Raw genomic sequence first — 20,948 nt, 5'->3', positions numbered from 1 at the left:
AAATGAAAATACATCATGGCCATATGGAACCCCTGAGGAGAGAGTGGAACCTCCTGCCCTTGGCCCCCTGCACCAATCCTTGCTCAGCTCGGGCTTCTGACCGTGCCAGGAGATCTTCTGGAGAAGCCACTCCTCTCCTGGGTGTTTGGAGTTCAATAGGGAATTCTTTTTTTTTTTTTTTTTTTTAGACAGTGTCTCACCCTGTTGCTCAGGCTACAGTGCTGAGGCATCAGCCTAGCTCACAACAACCTCAAACTCCTGGGCTCAAGCAATCCTTCTGCCTCAGCCTCCTGAGTAGCTGGGACTACAGGCATGCACTACCATGCCCAACTAATTTTTTTCTATATATTTTTAGTTGGCCAATTAGTTTCTATTTTTAGTAGAGATGGGGTCTCATTCTTGCTCAGACTGGTCTTGAACTCCTGATCTTGAGCAACCCTCCCGCCTTGGCCTCCCAGAGTGCTAGGATTATAGGTGTGAGCCACCACTCCCAGCCTGGGTGCCTTTTATAAGGGTGACTTAATCACCTCCTAAAGGTCCCACCTCTTAATGTGATCACTTTGGGGATTAAGTTCCAACATATGAATCTAGAGGGGACACCAGCACTGAGACCATAGCACTCACTTTGGGCAGCTGAAATTCTGAGCCCTTTCCACAAGTACAGCTGGGAAGCTGTGTTTCTCTGTTCTGATTCTTACCATGACAAAGAGACTCAAGAGACCATCTGGCTCAAACTGAAGCCTGGAGAAACCAAATGACTCACTAGGGAGGCTGTGTGGTATAGGGGTATGGACAAACCCATTGTATTAGCTGTCTGTTGCTGCACAACAAATTACCCTAAAACTTAGCAGCTGCAAACATTTATTGTCCTACGGTTTCTCAGTTTAGTCATCTGGGAGATGAGAATAATGATAATAGCTGCTCTGAGGCATCACTGCATTAAATGAATAATACGTGGTACAGCTGACTTATTGGGGTGGCCCAATAAACACCATTCCCTTTGCCTTCAGTCCCTTTGCAGTGCTGGTTAATGGCCAAGCTGGGACCAGGGCCACTGCTTTGTTCACTCCACTATCTAGGGTGCTTCCAAGTCTTGTCAAAGAGATCAGGAGGTTCCCCAAATCTCAGGGTGGAAATGAGAATGTGTCCCATGTCAGGTGAACCACAGCAGCAAGGGCACACAAGCAGGTGGTGCCTTCAAGGTGTTCAGACTCAGATACAGGTTTTAATTCTCACTAATTTTAATTTTTGATTTGGTGCATCTCAGGCTTATCCAGATTCTCTTTTAAGTCGATTTGATCATTTGATCATATGAATCGATCATCAGCTCTGTGCTGTCTGCAAGTCAAATAAATGTGCCTCTGTGTCCTTCTCCAAGCCTCTGATAAAACTACTGAGTAGGACAAAGGCCTGCACACGACCCTTGGCATGACCTCCTATGCGGAGAAATATACCATCTTGAAATACTGGGCTGGAACGGCCATGGATGTGGTGAGAAGGGCAGGGACAGGATCTAATCCCTGGTTCCCTGTTTATCAGGCAGGACACACCCTGTGGCTCTAAGCCCATTCACCAAATATCATCTTGCTGGTTTCACTTGTTTAACTCCTTAAACATTTGCAGCAATTGTACCGGGATGTAGAGGGGACACCTGTTCTGGGAATGGAGGGACCCTCTGCCCACAGTTCGCCTCCTCCCCATCCCCCATTGTTTCCCAAGCCCATGCTGTGTGCCGACTGTCCGTCTCTCTGTCCTTGGAGGGTCCCCTCTCTCTGCTTCACATCTCGATAGCTGCAGTGGCAGGGAGCTGCAACAGAAACAAACCCAATGTTCCTTAAAATGCTGCTATGAAGATAAATGAAAAGCCACCCCCTAAAATGTCTTCAAAAGCTGCTGAAACCATGCCATCCAAAAAGAATCACTGTAAACATGGGAAGAGTGAAAGAAGTGGATACGCTCAGCAAGCCGATGATGAGTGGGACCTGAGCGCCTGCGTCTGGGCATCGGGGGTGCCGGTCCACGGAAGTGCTGAGGGCTTGGTGGCCTTTGCCCAAGGCTGGACTGCAGGAGCCTCTGGAAGGGAAGGAGTGGGGATGTGGGGCTCCCCACCAGGAAGCTGCCCTCACCCTGCCTTGAAGTCCCAACCGCAGGGAGCTCCCCTCCACATCACATCCTCATGGGGTCTCCTTCTGGCGTCGCCCCCAGCAGGGCACCGTGGACAGCTGTGGGTGGCCACTACAGGCTGCAGAACAGCTCAGCCATGCTGATTGTCTTCACCAAGTTAACTGTGCAGAGCCCCTGGGTTTTGGTGATAAAATATAACAGAAGGACAAGTGGAAAAAGTTTAAAAAAATATCTTTTGGAAAGCTTGGCTTACGTTTCTGAGTTTCAAATATAAGTGACTGCTGAAGGCCAGCCCCGGTGAAGTCGTGGAGCAGTCACGTTTGTCCCCTGCAGCAGCCTCCATCTCCTTGGTCTATACCACATTTTCTTCCCTTCTAGGAACCCAGCTTCTCAGAACACTCGTACTGTTCAGGAGCAAATAGATAAGTGGGTTCCTACTACAGTCTTAGTGATGAGATATTTTACCTTCAAGGGATATTTGTATTTTGAAAGAATCTAGCCGGATACTTAACCCAAAGAAGTGCATTATTCAACTAATGGTGGGATTTTAGGCATGGGAGCTCTCGATTGTTTAGGGGAGAGAGGTCTCTGCCATGAAGCAACCCGTGCTGACTTGCTAAACCTTTCTTTCCGTAATAGCATAATAGGAGCGTTCCTGAAAAGCTGTATGTAAATATTGTTCTTATAAACCCAATCCTATTTTAAAGATGCTGACCAAGTTTGCCTAAGGATGTATATTCTTCTTGGGAAGTAAATAATGATGAGGTTTAACACTTTCTGACCACTCCCGGCATGCCAGGCTCTGTCCTAGACGTTGGCCACCACTTTGCTCCTCACACTAACCCTGTGAGAGAGGTATTGGTGTCCGCATTTTACAGATGAGGAAACTGAGGCTCAAAGAATTCAAGTAACTCCTGGATCACACAACTAGTTAGTGACAAGTTTAGGAATTAATCCTGTTTGACTTTGTGTTCTCAACAATGCTAGACTGAAAGTTTGTGAATCCGAGGCTGCTCTAAAACTCTGACACAGGGCAACCTCCTCCTTCTCTCCATAGAGGCCTGGACGTTTTCTACCCAGAGTTGGGGAGCATTAGCTGCAAGTATGTTCCTGACTGCCACAACTACAGACAGAAGATCACCTACTTGCCTGAGCCTATAGTCAAGTTCCCGGGGGCCTTGGACGTGAGTAAGCAGGGCTGGCCTGAAAGGGGAGAGATGGGGGGAGGGTCTTGAAGCCCCTCTGAGCTTGCTCATCCAAGGATTTGAAGCTGTGTGCAGAGTCATCTAAGTTGGGTCTGGTGGCACCAGATGGCTGTTACCATAACGATGTACCTTCCCTAGAGTGGTCCCACGGCCTTGAGGAGGAGGCTGGGGGCCTCGGGGAGAGTTGCAGACCCTTTGGTGATTGTCGGAGACCACTCTACCCAGGCCTCCTCCTGCTCCCCTGAAACCTCTGAGCCCCCAAGTCTGGCTCTGCAAAGGCAATGTGGAGGCCTGCTGGTGTGTGCTTTGGAGTCGGCAGAGAAGAGGAAGAGGTGGGAGTGAGAGAGGAGTCCTCTCTCAAGGCGCACAGGCTGGGCTTTCAGAAAGATCTGAGCCAAAGAGAAGCTCATATGTACCAGGACAGAGCTTCCCAAGTAGGCTAGACAAGGAGAGGTCGGCACTTCTTGGTGCTTGGCTGTTGCAGTATGAGACACACTCTTCTTTCACCAAAAGTTGTCTAAAATAGAAGAACAAAGCATTTTAGGAACTTTGTTTTACTGGGAATTGATTAGCATGATCCTGTTCTGGAAGCCTCCCTTGGTTTGGGGATCTGAGTAGCCTGGGAAAGCATCGTGGATGTGGGAAAGGGGGCTGCTGCTGCTCCCAGCAGCCAGAGCATGTCCTTCGGGGGCTGGTCCAGTGTTCTGGTCACTACTTACTCCTTCCTTGACCCTTGGGCCAGACTGAGCCCCCAAAGTGTCAGTGGTAGTTCTCTTACTTTCTGCTGTGTTAAGGCAGGAGGTGTTGGCATCACCCTAGGCACAAGGACTGGGACTCCACCAGGACTTGGGTCACAAATGCATGGAGATAGAAGTGTCTTGGTCAGGATGTGACCAAGGATACACACCAAAGTGGAACTTCTGGATGCTTCTGTGCAGGGTGGCATGGAGGGGCCACCAGGGGTTCTTCTTCCCTCTCGTGCTACCCTGGGCAGTCCTGACAGTGGTCAGCATAAACACAGCAAGGCCACAAGTGTGGAGGGCAGTGATGCATGGATTACTTGGATGTAGGGGGCAGGGCTTTCCTTTCTTTCTTGAAGTGTTTTTTACTATCAGAGACCAAACAGAGTGTGTTATAGTCAGGGTCTCACTCTGTCGCTCAGGCTAGAGTGCAGTGGCATCATCATGGCTCAAGCAATCCTCCTCCTGCCTCAGCCTCCTGAGTAGCTGGTGTGCACACTCAGCTAATTTTTCTATTTTTTGTAGAGATGGGGTCTTGCTCTTGCTCAGGTTGGTCTTGAACTCCTGGCCTCAAACAATCCTCCCACTTGGCCTCTCAGACTGCTAGGATTACAGGTGTGAGCCACTGTTTCCAGCCATGTCTCACAATTCATGAGGCTGTTACTATGAAGCTTTGATAGGTTGTCCTGTTTGCAAACATGTCAAACATCCTTTCCCTTGGGAGGCCCAGGAAGTAAACAACGAGGAGGACTTCTGGGTGTCTTCTTTTGCCCCCCCCCCACATATGCGCACACACATGTGAACACACACGCACACCCATGCATATACACATCTGCCCTTCCACCTGGGGACCCTTGGTCCAAGTCACACTGTAGACAGGCTAAAGGAGCAGAGAAAGGGAGGCTGCTGTGATTCTAACTCTTAGGATAGGAGGTGAAGGGCCACAGACTTGGGGCAGGAACCCAGTCTCTTAGGAAAGAGTATATGCCACCCCATGGGGAAGGACTCTTGACTTCACCATTAATTAACTTGTCCTCTGGTTTTTCCCTTGTGGAGAGAGGGCCAGATGCTTTCACAGGCTGATGACTGTCTCCAGGGGTTTCTAGGCAAAGGGCTCCTTTCCGCGTGCCGTTGTTACTACAGATGTCCACTAGATGGCAGTGCAGACTTTCTGAGCGCTGGTGAACTTCGTGGAAGAGCTTTGATGCCAGTTGGGAAGGTCTTTGCTTTGATTCGGTTCAGTTGTTGCTGACTGTTCTAGCCTATGGGCCCATAACACATACACAATGTCACCCCTGCCATTTCCTGAAATCTCCCACTGTTAACAAACCTATCCAGTCTCAGCCCAGGGGTGGGGTGGGGCAGAAAATGGATCTGGAACACAGAGATTTGGGAAGGACACTGAGTTGTGATCAGGAAAGCCAGGGAGGTAAGGATTTCACAAAAGGAAGTTGTGGTTGAAACTGTGGGAAAAACGAAAAAGTGATATTAATACTACTATATAACTATAGTTCATGAAAATGTAACAGGCCTGTGAGAAGGCAAATTCAGTTAGAGTTATCAAAAGCTACAATCCATTGAGTGCCACTTTATTCTGGGTACTATTCATGCTCAATTCATTTAATTCTCTCATCAAGTCTGCAGGTTAAGTGTTTGTTTAGTCAAGACTTTTAGTGGCCAGGGACAAAATGCCAACTCAAACTGGCTCCCCCCCCAAAAGAGGGGGGAACTTATTGGTTCACAAAATTCAGGTGTGGCTGGATCCAGGTGCTCAATGTCACTAGAAATCTGTCCCTTGATTCTGCTGTTTTCTGTGCTGTTTTTGTTTGTAAATAGACTCTTTCCTTGTGGTGAAAAATCACAGCCCCAGCAACCTCAGTTTTATGTCTGATCAGTTTATCAATCCCAATGGAAATACACTGACCCTTTCCAACCATTATAAGTCACAGGGCTTGTGCTGCGTGGGTCACATGCCCACCCCTGAACCAAACAGTGGCCCTGGGCAGCCACACTTAATTCACAAGGAGCAGGAGCAGAGGAGGCCAGTTGCCCTGGAGGAGAGTCTAAGTGGCATTTAGGAGGTGGGGAAGGATGTTGGGTAGGAAACACAAGAGCATTCTTGGGTGTAGGAATCTGGCCAAGTGCAGAGCCAGAAAGTGGCAGAGCCAGAGTTCAAACCCCGGTCTGCCCAATGCCAGAGCCCACGGGCTTGGCCTGTGGACCCCTGGCAGGGCTCTAAAGGAGATACCAGGGGAGCTGGCAGAGCCAGTGGGGTCGCGGTAGAGGGTGGACCAAGGGACACTTTCCCCAGTTAGAATGGGAAGGGAAGGCAAGACAGCACTGGCTGAGGAAAGTGGTGGTTGGAGCTTCCCCTATGGGGCTGAGGAACAAAGTCTGCAGAGAGAGAGAGTGACTGGCGAGCTTGGGGAGAGGATGTTGTCTGGGACAAGGGGATCCTGAGTACTTAGGACAGAGAAGAAGATAAAGATGTTTCCTCTGGGGCCAGGGCCTGATGGAGAAGGGCAAGAGTTGGTGAGTGGCTATGTGGGGAGGGTGCCTTGCTTCCAAGGTGACTGACACACTACCACCAAAGCAGGGGCTACCAGCGGACATGCCCAGGGAGCCCCCAAAGCAAGCCCTGAGACCCCTGGAAGGAGGGGTGCAGCGGGCATGGGACAGGCCACTTTCCCACCCTTGGCATCTTCGGACCCTGCCCCCATCAGAATGCTTCCTCCTCTAGGAAGCCTTCCCTGACTGCCTCCCTCTGGGCTCCACCTGCATCCCTGGCTGATCTCTTATTTCTCTGAGCTTTTCAAATGTCCCTTACCCTCTAAACTGGTGTTTACTTCCTTCTGTCTTGTACTGCAGTTGCTCGTTCATCTCTCTCATAGCTTCAGCCACTCTACAAGCCAGGAGAGCAAGACTGTGTTGTGCTTCCGTGAACTACCCACAATCTCTACTGGCATTATAGATCCCTTGTTGGCTGACTGGGTGACCAGGTGAACAAGTGAATTAGTGAAGGCATGAATGAATGAATGGCAGGTGGAAGAGCATCTCTTGGAGGATGATCTGCGAGCTGTGTCAGCCCAATGTTTGGCCCTTTAAGCTGCAGGGTGTCCTGGGGCATTTGAAGAAAAGCCGCTGAGCCTGGTGGACCGCAGAGCCACAGTGAGACTCGCTTCTCCTCCCAGGGTGGGTATGAGCAGGAGGGCGGGAGGGAAGCAGGCAAGAGCAGGAAGAAGTCAGGCAGGTTGACAAGAAGGCAAAATAGTGTAGGGGAACGTGGATGGATCCCGTGCCAGCTGTCACTGAGAGTGAGAGAGGTGTAAGTAAGAGGAGCTTTCTCCTCTGGCACTCAGACAAACATTAGGAGGCAAACATTTTAAATGCATCCAGTTCTCAAGCCGATGAAAACTGAAAGGCCCCTGAGAAGCCTCTTGACTGGGAGCTTATTCTTCACCTTAAATTTAACCAGCTGGAATCCTTTTGAAGTGAAGAAATTGCCTTTAAATGGGGAATGTGCATCGCATTAGAGGAAAGGAACAAAAGGTTCTGTCCTGCTGTCCCTCCAGTTTCTAATCAGGCTTGGCTCTGGCCCTATTTCTTCTCCTGGGAAAGCCGGTGACCCTGAGTTTCCCACCTGGCAGGGCCACTGCATTCCCGTGCCAGCCCAGGCCTGCACTGCAGTCTCCTAGGGACCCTCGCCTCCCCCTCATCAGCCCATGGTAGAAATACAAGTTTCAACACAGATTTTGTAGAGGCCTGGAAATCTGGAGACCTGCACAGTGGGTGGGAGTCACAGACTCCTCTCTGCAGGGGAGCTTGCCGGCCCACCCCCTACACTCCCCTGTGCGGCACAGAGCAGAAAAGTGGGGGCTGCTGTGGTCACAAAATGATTAACTGAGGCAGGACATGGTGTCCAACACCCGCAACAGTTCTGGTGGAGCAACCCCTAATGGGTGGAGGAGTCGTGTGCATCTGGGCGGAGACGGGGCTCTGAGGCAGATCTGGGTAAACATGGGGCGCAGAGGCAGGCATATCTAGTGGGGGCACATGCGCACACATGTAGGGGCCCATTGGTTGAGGGATCTGCAGCCACTGCAGGCTCTTTGGTGTTAGGGATGGGAAGTGAATCCCTTCACAAATATTACCGAGGGCACACTTCATGCCAGGTACCATGCTAGTGCTGTTGAATCAAAGGTGAAAGACCATCATGGAGCTCATAGTACAGGTGGAGAGATAGCCAGGTAGCCAGCAAGCTCGGGGGCCTGGGGTGTCAGTGAGTAGGCACCCAGCAAGGGCTGGATGGGAGATAGGATGGCTGAGGGAGGGGGAAGCTTGAGAGGGGTAGGGGTCCATAGGTGAAGCCAGGCCCAGTACCCGGATAGGATGCATCCAGGAGAACCCATTCACATTTCATTTCATCCTTTGTCCCTGGCTTCTCAGCTCACTTGGTCAGAGTCTGCTAAAATCACCCAACTGTGTCCCACGCCAGCCTAGGCTGCCTGGCCATGTGTTACCAGCGGCTTCTCTGGGTACAACGGGGCCACCTAAAAGGGGAACAATGATTTTTAGCCTTTCTAGCCTTTGCAATTAGATTTCCAGTTGCACGGAAACTTCCCATACAGGATTTCACAAGATCCTCTTAGTGATGTTAGGAAAAGCACAGAGTAGGGATTGCTCCCATGATTACAGACAAGGACACTGCCCAAGGTCATGCTTGCCAAAGCTGGGAGGTGGAAGAGTCAGCCCTGGATGGCAGACTTCCTTCCTTACAGCCTGCTGCCCTTTCACCTACATAATTTCGCCTCTTGGATCCACGCTGCTGGCTGCAAAACAGCCCCCAGTGTGGATGCTGGACTCATGGAGTCATAGGGTATCATTCATTCATTCATTTACATTGGAGCAGGTCCTGAGGGAGCTCCACTTTCAGCCCCCCTGCCACATACTAGTGCAGGAGCCAGGGATACAAACGACACAAATCCCTGCCCTGCCTATGTGAGTCTGTTGTTATTCCATGTCCATTAAACACTTGATAGCTGAGAGGAAGCCATAAAAGAATGAACCTGTGTTTAGGTGACTGTCTTACTCCAGGGTGGCCCCATTAGGAAGCATCAGTCTTGATCTTCCCTCCCAGCCCTCTTTAATTCCAGCTGCCTTTGCTGTCCTTATCCTTGTGGCTTCAGGGCTTACAGAACTTCCGGTCAGACCCAAGCCTGAGCTTTTCATTAAGCAGGGCCCTGCCCAAGTCCGAGCCAACCCTGCTGGGGACGCAGGCCGGCAAGGTGCATACTCAGACACTGAGCATCCATCCGACGTTGGCTGAAAGCTCCCAGTAAGCCCTCGGGGAACAGGGTCCAGATGTTTTTCAGATCAAATAATGTTTCTTTGAAAAAACTGTGTGGGCTGCTCCACTGAACGGGCATCTGGGACCTGAAAGGAGAGTTCAATGGGTTTGCATCCTGGATTTTTTTGTTGTTGTTGTTTGGTTTTTTTTAAAGGCATTTAGCAAGTGTCTGTGTGGGGCTCTTCACATGTTTGAGATCTGTTCACAGCGGTCTGTTGGGAGTGTCAGCAAAGGCTTCTTGGATTTTAAAATAGCTGCCCGGCCTTTGTTGGAGCCATTTAGAGGGGTGAACACGTGCATTTTGAATGCTACAGTGACTAGTTGCCTGCTCTCCTTGGAGAAAAAGGGTGGTGGCCTAAAGAGGAATTTGAGAACAGTTTTGTGGATTTTCAGAAGAGTAATAGTGCCGCTTATTATTTGTTAAAACTTGCAGGCTTGGGGGTGGGGGGAGGCGAGAAGGAAGTGGGGTAGATCCTCTGCTGGGGGAAGCACCTGCTGGAATGAGGTGCCCTCTCTAATCTGACAGCCCACCCAGTGGGGAATTATGTGAGAACAGGGGTGTGGCGACTGCTTGGGGCTGTGGCTATCATAGGACCCCGACTCTGAGGGCATCTCTTACTCTTCCACAGGCCGCTGCACCCCAACACTTTGGAAAGGACCCTAACCACAGCCATGCGGTGTGATGGGCAGGCAGAGCAGGCCTTAGTGTCTCTGTTTTAAAGATGAGGAAACAGCTCATGAGAAAATAATTTGTTTATTTTTAATCGACTTTATTTTTTAGAGCAATTTTAGGGTCACAGCAAAATTGAGTGGAAAGTATAGACAGTGCCCATCCGCCCCCTGCCCCTGCCCACACGCAGCCTCCCCCACTACCAACACCCCCACCAGAGCAGCGCATTTGGTACAACCGAGGAACCAACATTGACACATCATTATCATCCGAAGTCCACGGTTTACATTGGAGCTTACTCTTGGTGTTGGACATTCTAAGGGTTTATGCAAATGTGTAAGGACATGTACCCCCTGTCATAGTATCCTACAGAGTAGTTTCACTGCCCTGAAGACCCTCTGTGTTCCACCTGTTCGTCCCTCCCTCCCCCTCCCCCAACCCCTGGCAACCTCTGATCTTTCCACTGTCTCCATAGTTTTGCTTTTTCCAGAATGTTGTAGAGTTGGAACAGTAGGTAGATTATTTATTTCAGATTAATAGAGAGCTTAGAGTACCACTTGGGCCTCCTGACTCCTGTTCTAGCACCTTCTTCACTATACAAGAGTTCTATGACATTGGCCATCTTGGCCAAGCCCAAGGGCAGGTGCACTGTGGCTTAGCCTCCCTTGCGAGATTACTCTTCCCTTAAGTGGATGTTTGTAAGGCCTAAGAGTGGACAGATAATCACCCACCTGCCCCTGGTGTGGACTTCCGTGTTCTCACTGTTCATTTTCTTATCTGTCTCTCTGACAAGAGCACAAATTCTTCGAGGGCAAAGACCTCTCTATGCTTGGAAGACTGGCAATAAAATAGGCGGTTCCCAGCCAGGGAGATTCGTGCTATGGTGTGAGCTAAGTGCAGGGTGCCGGGGGTTTGTCTCTTGGTAATAACAGGGTAGGCTTTACAGTGTTCAAAGCACTTTCCCTGTCATCATGGTCCTTTCTGTTTGCACCACGTCTGTGCTCTAATTCCACATTTCTCCTCGGTGTTCAGTCCTGCAAGGGGGCAGGCAGGTGCTGGCCTCTGTCTATGATGGGGACTCTGAGGCCCACGAGGGGGAAAGCGACTCTCCCAAGAGCAGCAGGAGAGCGCAGGTGTGCTAGCTCCAGCCCGGCGCCCACTGACTTGCTGCAGAACCTCACCTGAGGCTCATCACTGCCCAGTGGACGTCAATTTGCTCTAACGTGCAGATAGACTATGTGGCATGATGAGGCTAGAGCCTGATCCCTGGCTCCTACGCATGCTCTTTGCCTCACCCAGTCCATCCCTGTTGTCCCCAAGCATTTACTACATGGTGACATTGATTGGCCATTCGCCACGTGGCCGGGCTCTGTGCTAAGTAATTTGCAAAGATTATCACACTCAAGCCTTGTAGCCACCTAGCACTGTAGGCATGATTACCTTCATTGTACAGATGAGAAACCGAGGCACAGGAAGATTCCCACCACGGCTCACGAGTGACAGAGTCAAGATTTGAAACCAGGTCTGTGCAGACGCCAGAGCTCATGCCCCTAACAGCTCCACAGTACTGCTTCCTGACAGGTGGACAGCAGCTCTCAGTGTACCCCAAACAGCCTCGGGTGTTTCTCCCCGACTGCCACCTCGGCCACTGAAGCCAATACAGGGAAGGGGTGGGTCCTGGGGTTCCTCTTTTCTGTCACTTCCCTTTACAAATGGGCTAACAGTGGCCAGGCAATATAAAGGGACTTGGGCAAAGGGTGTGCACAAATCGGGGACCTGCTGTGTCTTCACTGCTGGTTGGGTCTGCACCACTGACCGGAGGTAGACTCAGGAGAAGAACCGTTGGCTGTTCAAACTCCCAAGCCTGTGTTCTTCCCACCACGTGGGAAGCAGGTAAGGGAGGAGGATCAGTTGCTGCTCCTTAGGTGTGGCTCCCCAGGCTGGTGGGTAGGCGGAGATCGCCTTCTGCTGGCTCTTGAGGCTGCAATTGGAGGAGCCAACACCAGGGGGAGACAGGCGACCATCATCCTGCCCCGGGAACTGAGAGCTGGGTGAATGGCTAGGGACCCTGAGGCAGGAAGGCATTGCCGAGGGCAGGTGTGGGGGGGGCTGATTTGGGTCAGGTATCACAACTCTGCACCCCTCCCCCATCTCTCCCTTTGCCAGTTGTAGGTGGAAATGCCCTTCTGCTATTAAAATGCAAATATCCCTGGAGTATATGGCTTTACACTTAGGGCCACTAACTCAAAGCTCCTTCAAGGAGCAGGCCCCTAATGAGCTGGGTGAAAAAGCCAGTTGCAAGCAAAGGAAGCCACTGGCACCAATAATGCTTCTTACACCCTACCCTGGATTTAAAAGGTTTTTAAAAAATTGTGCTGACAGTCCCCTTTTCCTCCCTCATTGTCCCACTCCCATCCATAGACACCTGCCTGGTATGGATACTCCAGCAGGAACACGAATTGTTAACTATTAGAACTGCCTTCGTTGGTGTGTGGGGCACTTGGTACTCCAAGGATGAGTTTGAGAAACTCCCAGGCCCTGGCTTTGCACAGACCTGGGTGTCAATCCTAGTGCTGTTGCCTGTGACCTTGGGCAAGCTACTTCCTCACTCCGAGATTCCTTTTCCTCACCTTACAACGGGCAGAACGTCCATTTCAAGAGCGAGAGCAAGTGGTCAATCCTCAATCCTGATCTTCCCTGACCTGTCAGCAGCATTTTGCCTGGTGGGTCACTTCCTCCTCCTGAACGGGTTTTTCCTCTTGGCTTCCACCACCCACACTCTCTGGACTTGCGTCTGCACTCGTAGGTCCTCACGTCTCCAGCTCCTTTGCTGGCTACTCCTCTTCTCCTTGGGGGACCTTACCCAATGTCAGGACTTTAGATATCATCCCATAACTACAGTTTCCTATTCACATGCCCCTGGGGTACCTGATAGATCAGGCACCTCAAATCAAACATGGCCAGCTCCAAGCATCCAGTCACTGCCCCACCACTCCAGACCTGCTCCATCTGCAGTCTTTCCCCATCTCCATGAAGAGAGGCCCCAGCCCCCTAGCTGTGCACGTGAACAACCCCCCGGGGGGGGGGGGAGCAGGGCAACTCCTCTTTCTCTCCTTTCAGCTGGTGCACCAGGGAGTTAGATCCAGAAGCTGACTGCCTCTCCCCTCTAGGATCAGTACCTGGCCAGGCCACTGCCCTTTCCACCTGGGTTATTGCAATACCCCCCAGTGGGTGTCCCTATTACTATCTCTGCCTGTTCTGAGTGCCCAGCGTATTCCCAAATCTGCAGGTTGGATCAGTTCATGCCTCTGTTCAAAATCCCGAGATTTCTCCCCAGTTCACCAGAGCAAGAGCAAAGTGCTGACAATGCCTTCCCAGGCCTGATGTGACCTGGCCTGATGTGACCTGGTTTTTCTGGGACCTCCACTCCTGACTGCTCTGTGCCTCCCTTGCTCCCTTGGCTCCGCCTTCTGGCCTCCTTTCTGCTTCTCGACCACAAGCGCTAGGGCCCTGGCACTTGGCCTCTATCTGGACCCCTCAGCCCCCTCACAGCTTTAGGACTCACATTCTCACCTCCTTCAAATCTTTGCTTTGTAACTTTCCCAAGGAGGCCTTCCAGATTCCCCATGCTGAGCCCCAGATCCCTTTTAACTTCCTTTCATGTATGGCTGTTGCTTGTTTGTTTGCTTTGTCTATTCCCACTTCCACCCTGTGGCTAGAATGCAAGCTCCCTGGGGGCAGGAGTCTTTGTCTGGGTTATTCACTAGTGTTTCTCAAGCACTAGAACAGACTCAGCCACTTAGTAAGCACTTAATAAATATTTGTTGAATAAAGATTAGACGAAGATCACAAGAGTTCATGTATGTAAAGCCTGTCCTTGCCTGGCATAGGAAGCATTCAGTAGATGATGATAGTCATGGGGGAGGACAGTCTTCTTGGCTATCCCTTACCTTGTCAGTACATGTAGAGCTGACTTTGGCAAACTGGCCAAGCGGCCTTGTTGAAAAGTTCAAGGGCTGGATTGAAAATGGAACAATAGAAGGCCATACTCTCCTGAGGCCGGACAGAGGGGGCAGCCTGCAGCATCGTCTTCCCAGGTGGTGTCCCAAGGTAACTTCCCTCTGTTCAGCATCACACTGTCCTGCCTGTTACTTTTTGAGTCTAAGGCCCCGGGGGGTTTGACTGAAGAGAAGACCCATATCTCTGGGGAGCCCCAGGTTCCCTCTGCCCCCAGCACCTCTCATTCATGAAAACCTGGTACCCAGTGATATGCAGTGTCAGCAAAATTGCCTCCAGCTCTTCATCTTGTGGAGAGAGTGATAGTTAATTTCAGGTTTAGAATCGGATCCCTTGATTTCTAACGTGTTGAGACTGAAGCTGCTTGCCAGCTCTCCATACATCTGGTGCTCCCATCCTCCACCGCCCCCACCTCAGATGGGAAGCAGGGCCACGTGAGGTATACCTTTTTCAGTGTGTAATCGCGGAACAGCTACTTCCTCCTCCCCGTGCATCTCTTCCATTCACTAGCAACATCAGGGCCCTGTGGAAAGGTGCCTGCGAGGCTGAGACCTGGGAGACAGGAACAGAGGACAGGCTGAACTCTCCCTGCATCTCCACCTCTGACCTGGCTAGGTGGGCTTCTGCCTCGGGACTGCTACAGACACAAAGGCCAAACCCCACCTCTTCCTGAAACCCAGGTGGCTTAGAGCAGTTGCAGAAAACCAAACCCGCACAGCCTTAAAATGACTAGAAGAGCAACATCTAGTTGACCGTTTCTGATCTCAGGGCAGAAAAGGTCTGCCCAGGCATAAAATCAAAGGACAAATCACAAAGAAAAAAGAAGGGCAAATGTGAATTACAACTATATTCAAAACTTCTGCACTTAAGAATGTCATGAACAAATAAAAAAAAAAAACATAAAAAAAAAAAAAAAAAGAATGTCATGAACAGAATAAAAACCCAACAAGGGAGAGAACATATGTGCCACAGATATGCAAAGGATTATTATCTTTATGCATAAAGGGCTCTTATAAGTCAATAAGAAAAAGATGAATACTCCATAGAAAAAGAAAACAAAGGATGTTAATTGGGGATTATAGAAAGAAGAAAGTTCATTAAAAATGTGCGGGGAAGTTCAATTGTACTTATAATACAAAAAATGTAATTTTAAAAAATGGTGTATAACTTTATCTAAAAACCAACCCAATGGCAGTTTGTGTTTTTTTTCTAAAGGAGAGTATACATTACAGGTAGAAGTACAAATTGTTTCAACTTTTCTGGAGGTTGATTTGATAATGTGTATCAGAATCATATTAGCACGTTCATTGTGTTTGAACAGTTATTTTAGTGCTGGGAATTTATTCTAATCTGATCACTTAATCAGAGACATACACAAAAATTTATGTATAAGGTTGTTCATTGTAGTGTTATTTAAAATAGTAGGAAAAAACCCCCACCATCTTAAATGTTCAACAGTAGATTGGTTAAATAAAATGTGCTCCATCCATATGAAAAAGTGCCATATAGCCATTAAAAATCATGTTCTCAAAGAATATTTAAGGCTACTGGAAAATCTCACAATATATATATATATTTTATTTTTTATATTTTTTCACAATATATTTTTAAATGAAAGAAACCAAATGATAAAATAGTAATTTCACAATAGTCCTAATTTTCAAAAATTATATCTTTTTACGCATGCAAAAATGAAAAACCAGACGAATGGAGAATATATCAAAATGTTAAACATTGGATCTCTCCTTGAGGGTTAGGATTAGGGTGATTTTTATTTTCTTCTTTACACTTGTCTGTAATTTCCATATGTTCTCCAATGAATGTGTATTACTTTAATAATAAGAACAAAAAATGCAATTTTGGGGGGGAACAAAAGTGAATGCTAAGAGGAAAAGGCTTCAGCTACCCAAATGGTCTGAGTGCTGGTTGCTGTGGAAACTGGAACTTTGTATTGCCCAACTTTTTGTGAATTACTTTCCTGCTCTGCGGAGTTAGTGCTGGGGCTGGATTCAGCATTATCCAGGCGTGGGCACACGTCTAGGAGGGAGGTGAAAACCGAGGAGCCCTGCCTAGGGCCTGGGTCCAAAAGGGGACCATCTGGGTTTCTCCTGGCTCCTTCTTCCTTCTGGGTAAGGAGGGCCCTGGGGTCCTGCAGCAGATTCTGGGGCACAAGCTGCCCCAAGTGCAGGTCAGCCAGGAAGCCAAGAAGCTGTTCACTGCTTCTCTGAGTAGGGTCCCCCCAGCCTCCGTGGAGTATTATTTGATGGTTCTCATTAATCAGCCTTGTCCCACTCCCAGCTTGGTGTCTAAAGATAGGGTCCCAGTCATGGTGTCAGAGGGCAGGGCAAGTGGCTTTAGTTTTCTTTCTGTGTTGATGAAGGAAGATAGAAACTCCCGTGAGTCCCAGGGACAGTTCACTGAAGTTGGGCATCTAAATGCAAGTCTTGCACCCAGCTGATCCTTGCCCATTGGTTCTGTCTTGCCTTCCTTCTCTTTGCCACAGGAGAGCAATGCCTGCCTTGAAGCAGGAGGGGGGGGGCGTCAAAGATGAAATGCCTGGAAGCAGGAAGGCTGGATACCAGGTAACCCTGGACGAGTTGGTTGCAGAGGCACTTTTATATCCCTATTCTCGAATAGGAACACGAATGTCTTTCTGCCATTTGTGAATCCTGCTCAGAGCTCTAGGGTGTGGAGAACTGGTTGATTTATAGTTTGAGGCAGCCACAAGTTGGAATTTTAAAAAGCAATGTGTCCTTTGAGCAGGAGCCCGGGCTGGGGGCTCTGCAGGCTGTCGCTTTGTCCCAGGGACCAGATGGAACTTGTTTTTCTGTGCACTTGGGGGTTTAACCCTTCATGCACTCCCTCCTCTGCAGCCCCATTCAGGAAGTGCTGCCCCCGGGGTGAGGAGAGAGAATCCACGCATTTGAGCCTCAACCACATTTCTTGGAAATGCTTCATCTTTTCAATCCCTTGCTTTGCCCGATTATTTTGTTTTATATAGCACACACCGACATATGCCAGATACTGTTTTAAGTGCTTTAGAAATATTAGCTCATTTACTATTCACAACCACTTGTTCCCATTTTACAGATGAAGAAACCAAGGCACAGATAGGTTAAGCAGCTTGCCAAAGGTCACATAGCCAGTGAGTGATGAAGCCAGGATTTGAACACCAGCTGTCTGGTCCCCAAATTTGTGTTTAATTACAACATCACGACTGGGTCTCAGATTGTGGGTAAATAAGTTTTGCTCTTAACATGTCAAAGTTTCTGGGGTTATTCTTCTCTCTTAAGCTGTGGGAACAGAAGGCACAATTGGAGTGAGATACAATCCAAGTCCCAGGTGTTTGTGCCTGAAATGTCACTGTTATCCTTTCAGGCCCATCAGGCTGTGAGTCCCCTACTTGTAAGGTCTGTGCAGTGTCATGAGAAAGGTTCAGAGTTCAACATCCACCCTCACCCCACCCCCAGCATGTGCGACCCAGGGCTGCCCCCGCAGGATCTGTGATCCCTGAGCATGGAACTTCTGTTCTCCTGGAAAAGCTTTGTGTCCAATGCAGTTTCCCTCCTGCCGAGGTCCTGGGGTCTGCCTTTTGACACACTCTCTTGCTTATTTATGCTCTTTGATCCTTTGTGAAATGTTGGAACCTTTACTCCTCCCAGGCAGCAGGGGCTGTTCCTTGCCCTAGGCAAGTCTGCAGAGACAGGAGCTGGACAGAAACCAGAGCTTAGAGCTCAGCACTCACTGGGACCTGGGTCTGGTGTCAGAGCTGTGGCTTGAGTCCAGGTGTCCAGACTGGCCAGGTCCTGTGGGGAGAGGATGTAGCCCAAGGAGAGGCTAACATAGCATCAGATCCCAAATGAAGCAACAGGGGGGTTTGTCACATCCTCACTAAAGTCACATGTGTGTGATGGAGATCTCTGCCTCATGAGATAAGGTTAAAGGCAATCCAGGGATCTTGGTGAGGTCTATTACAGAAATCATGCAGGGTTTGGAGTCAGAAGGTAGGTTTTTAATTTAAAAATGGCAATACAATAATAGCACACTTGGGAGTGAGCTGTTCTTTCTAAGCTCGTCTTCTGGATAGCTGAACCTTGCTCATTTTTGTACTCAAACTTCTTATTTTAATCATCTTTAATGGCAGTCTTTCACAAATAGATGACATATGACCTTGTCTTCTTAAAAAGAGTCTAATGGACATGATTTAACCTTTGTTAAATGACTCTGTGGCATCATAAATATCTGTCACAAAACAGTGCTCTCACTATGTGCAAGTTTTTCTTTTCTATGGTGGCAGAAGTTATTGAGTTGTGTTCCAGCAGAGTTCTGTCAGTGAGCTCCTACACAGCCTGCAAAGCCCCCAGTCCGGGATCCTATAGGCAGGTCTGGCCTTGCCCTGATCGGGAGGTTGCCTTTAGTTGTCAGTCATCTAGGACAGGGACTTAGAACTCTGGAGGTCGCCTTAGTCGTGCTGAACAGTGTAGAGTGTAGGCTGGCCATATTAAAGATGACTTCAGCTACACAAAGGCAGGCTGTCCCAGGAGGGGATATTTCCCTCCCCAGGGGTCAGAAGCTGGAGATTAACATGACAAACTCCCTACAAGAGAGCATAGCTGGCACCCAGAGGGCAGAGAGAGAGTTAGTCAACTTCACAACTGGATCCCCCGGGCCTAGGACTGTGCTGGCATATGGCAGGTTGCTGATGCATATCCACCAAGTGTGTAAATGACAAGCTAGGGGCGACTTTGCACCAGATTATCTGGTTTCATATCATTTTCTTCAGCTGCTTCCCTTTTGCTATCTCCAAGTCTTCAGCGAATACATGCTGCATCTCTTATTTTACGGGCTGCTCCATCCAACGAGGAGATTCTTTTTCTGGAGCCAGGCCTGCCCAGAAAATGTAGGTTTTATTTTATGTTCGTAAGAAAGGTAGAAGTGTTCTTAAATCACTCACAGTGGTAGCTATGATCAAGGAAATGTGTAGGGCTATTTGCTTCTTCACAAAACCACACAAAACTACTCAAATTATTTTTTAAAATTTTATTTTCCTCCTGTCATCTGTCACTTCTTGCTGCCATCAAAAGATGATTAGTGTCCTTATGGTCCTTCTAATGTGTGGTGGGATGGGAAACCTGACAAACATGTCAGAATTATGTCTAAACTAAGAGTAAATAGGCTCAAAATGAGCACGTGAGTCAAGTGCCTGAGTTTTAGCCCATGAGCCCTGTGACATATATAAGATGCCTCTTTGTGTATTGTTCAGAGGTGGGGACAGGAAAGCAGCATGGGATGGTCAGCCATGAGCCATGGAGGGTTAAAAAGGCAGATCTGAGTTCAGATCCCAGTTCTATACTAACTCGCTTAAATAAGTTTCTCAACCTCTTAGCCTCAGTTCCTTCATCTGTGGAAGTGGATAATTATATCCACTTTATGGGGTACCAAGAGAATCAAAGGAGAAAATGTACTCAGAGGACTCAATTGGAATGCACAGAGCTTTTCCTATAATAGGTGCTTACTAAACATCATCTCATACCTTCCTACCCTTTCCGATGCTCAGCAGTGTTGCAATGTGACCCCGGTTAAGCCATTTTTATTGGGTCTTACACAGTCCGTCACGTGTTTCATATTCCTTAGCCTCATCTCATGGCTGTCCCGCGGGGTTGGTGCAGCAGGTCTCACACTCCTCAGTTCGCAGATGAGAAAGCTGAAGCATAGAGAAGTCAAGGGTCTTGCCCAGGGTCACGCAGATTGGGGGGGGGGGGTGTGCCACGATGGAGCCCAAGCTGGAAGCCAGGTTTCCTGATACTCCCTCTGTGCCATGCTCCTGTTGTCTCTCACCTGGTGACCACAGGTGAGGAGGTTAACTTACCCATAGTCTTGATCTCCTCATGCGTAACACAGGCTCATAAAACTTTCCTGGCCATCCCTGCTGTCCCCGGGTTGTTAGGTGGCTCAAGTGACATAATACCCGTGAAAGCCCTTTGAAAAGTGAAAAGCAGTGCATGCACAAACTCTGCGATTTTTCTGCAATATTTCAATTCCTTTCTAGCATCCAGCAGATGAAACGCCTGACACCCCTCTTCTCTCCATCCCCACTACGGCTAGGAGTGCCAGCCACTTCTCCCAGATGAAAGGCACCACCCCCCAGGTGCTGCTCGGCAGACACCGAGGTAATGGGTTAGTCACAGGTGTTGGGAGCCCAGCGTCAGGCTTAAGAAGCTTAAGCTTAAGAAGCAGGGTACACTCAAAGAGCCTCCCAGAACAGAACACTAAGAAACACACTTTTTTTGCCCCTTGCTGAAGCAGGTTCCTTATTATACTTAAGCTTTTCAGAATTAATGATTTTGAAGGGTCTGCTCCCTCGTATAAGTACCTTGGGACCTTCAGACAGGGAAACGGGAGCCACTCCCTCTGCCCTTCCATGGGCCAAGGCTCCCCAGAGAGGAGCTGGCACTTGCCCAGAGGGCCTCGGTTTGAGGAAGGGGCAATGGCAACTGAATGCCCCTAGCAACCCTTGGCTCCCTAGGTCTGTGTGCATTCTGCTCAGGGCAACTTTTCTACCTCCAGAGAACAGGACTAGGAGCTTACTCTATGTGTCAGGCACATCCTAGCTTCTTTATGTATTGTCATCCATTAATCTTCCCAACTGTGCCTCAAGGTGGGTACTATTATTCATACTTTGCATATGAGGAAGCAAGTGTGTAGCTTGCCTCAGGTCACAGCTAGTGAGCTCCAGAGAAATTAGCCCCCATGCTATACTGCCTACTAGGACAATGGGCTTTAATTAACCAAGCCACACTTCCTTGGAAATATCCACAACAGGGACTAAGAAAGGAACACTTGGG

General features: G+C 49.1%; 1 protein-coding gene across 1 annotated transcript in view; it reads left to right on the top strand.

Moving 5' to 3' along the window:
- PEBP4 (phosphatidylethanolamine binding protein 4) overlaps positions 1–20,948 on the top strand; it is a 196,608-nt gene that overhangs the window by 7,058 nt on the left and 168,602 nt on the right. The window contains exon 3 of the mRNA XM_075997215.1: positions 3,182–3,308. Coding sequence (XP_075853330.1) covers positions 3,182–3,308 — 127 coding nt within the window. The remainder of the gene's footprint in view (positions 1–3,181; positions 3,309–20,948) is intronic.

This window comes from Microcebus murinus, chromosome 24, assembly GCF_040939455.1.
Source record: "Microcebus murinus isolate Inina chromosome 24, M.murinus_Inina_mat1.0, whole genome shotgun sequence".
NCBI lineage: Eukaryota > Metazoa > Chordata > Mammalia > Primates > Cheirogaleidae > Microcebus > Microcebus murinus.
The sequence above is the reverse complement of the archived record's forward strand: the minus strand, read 5'-3'. Positions and strand labels throughout refer to the sequence as shown.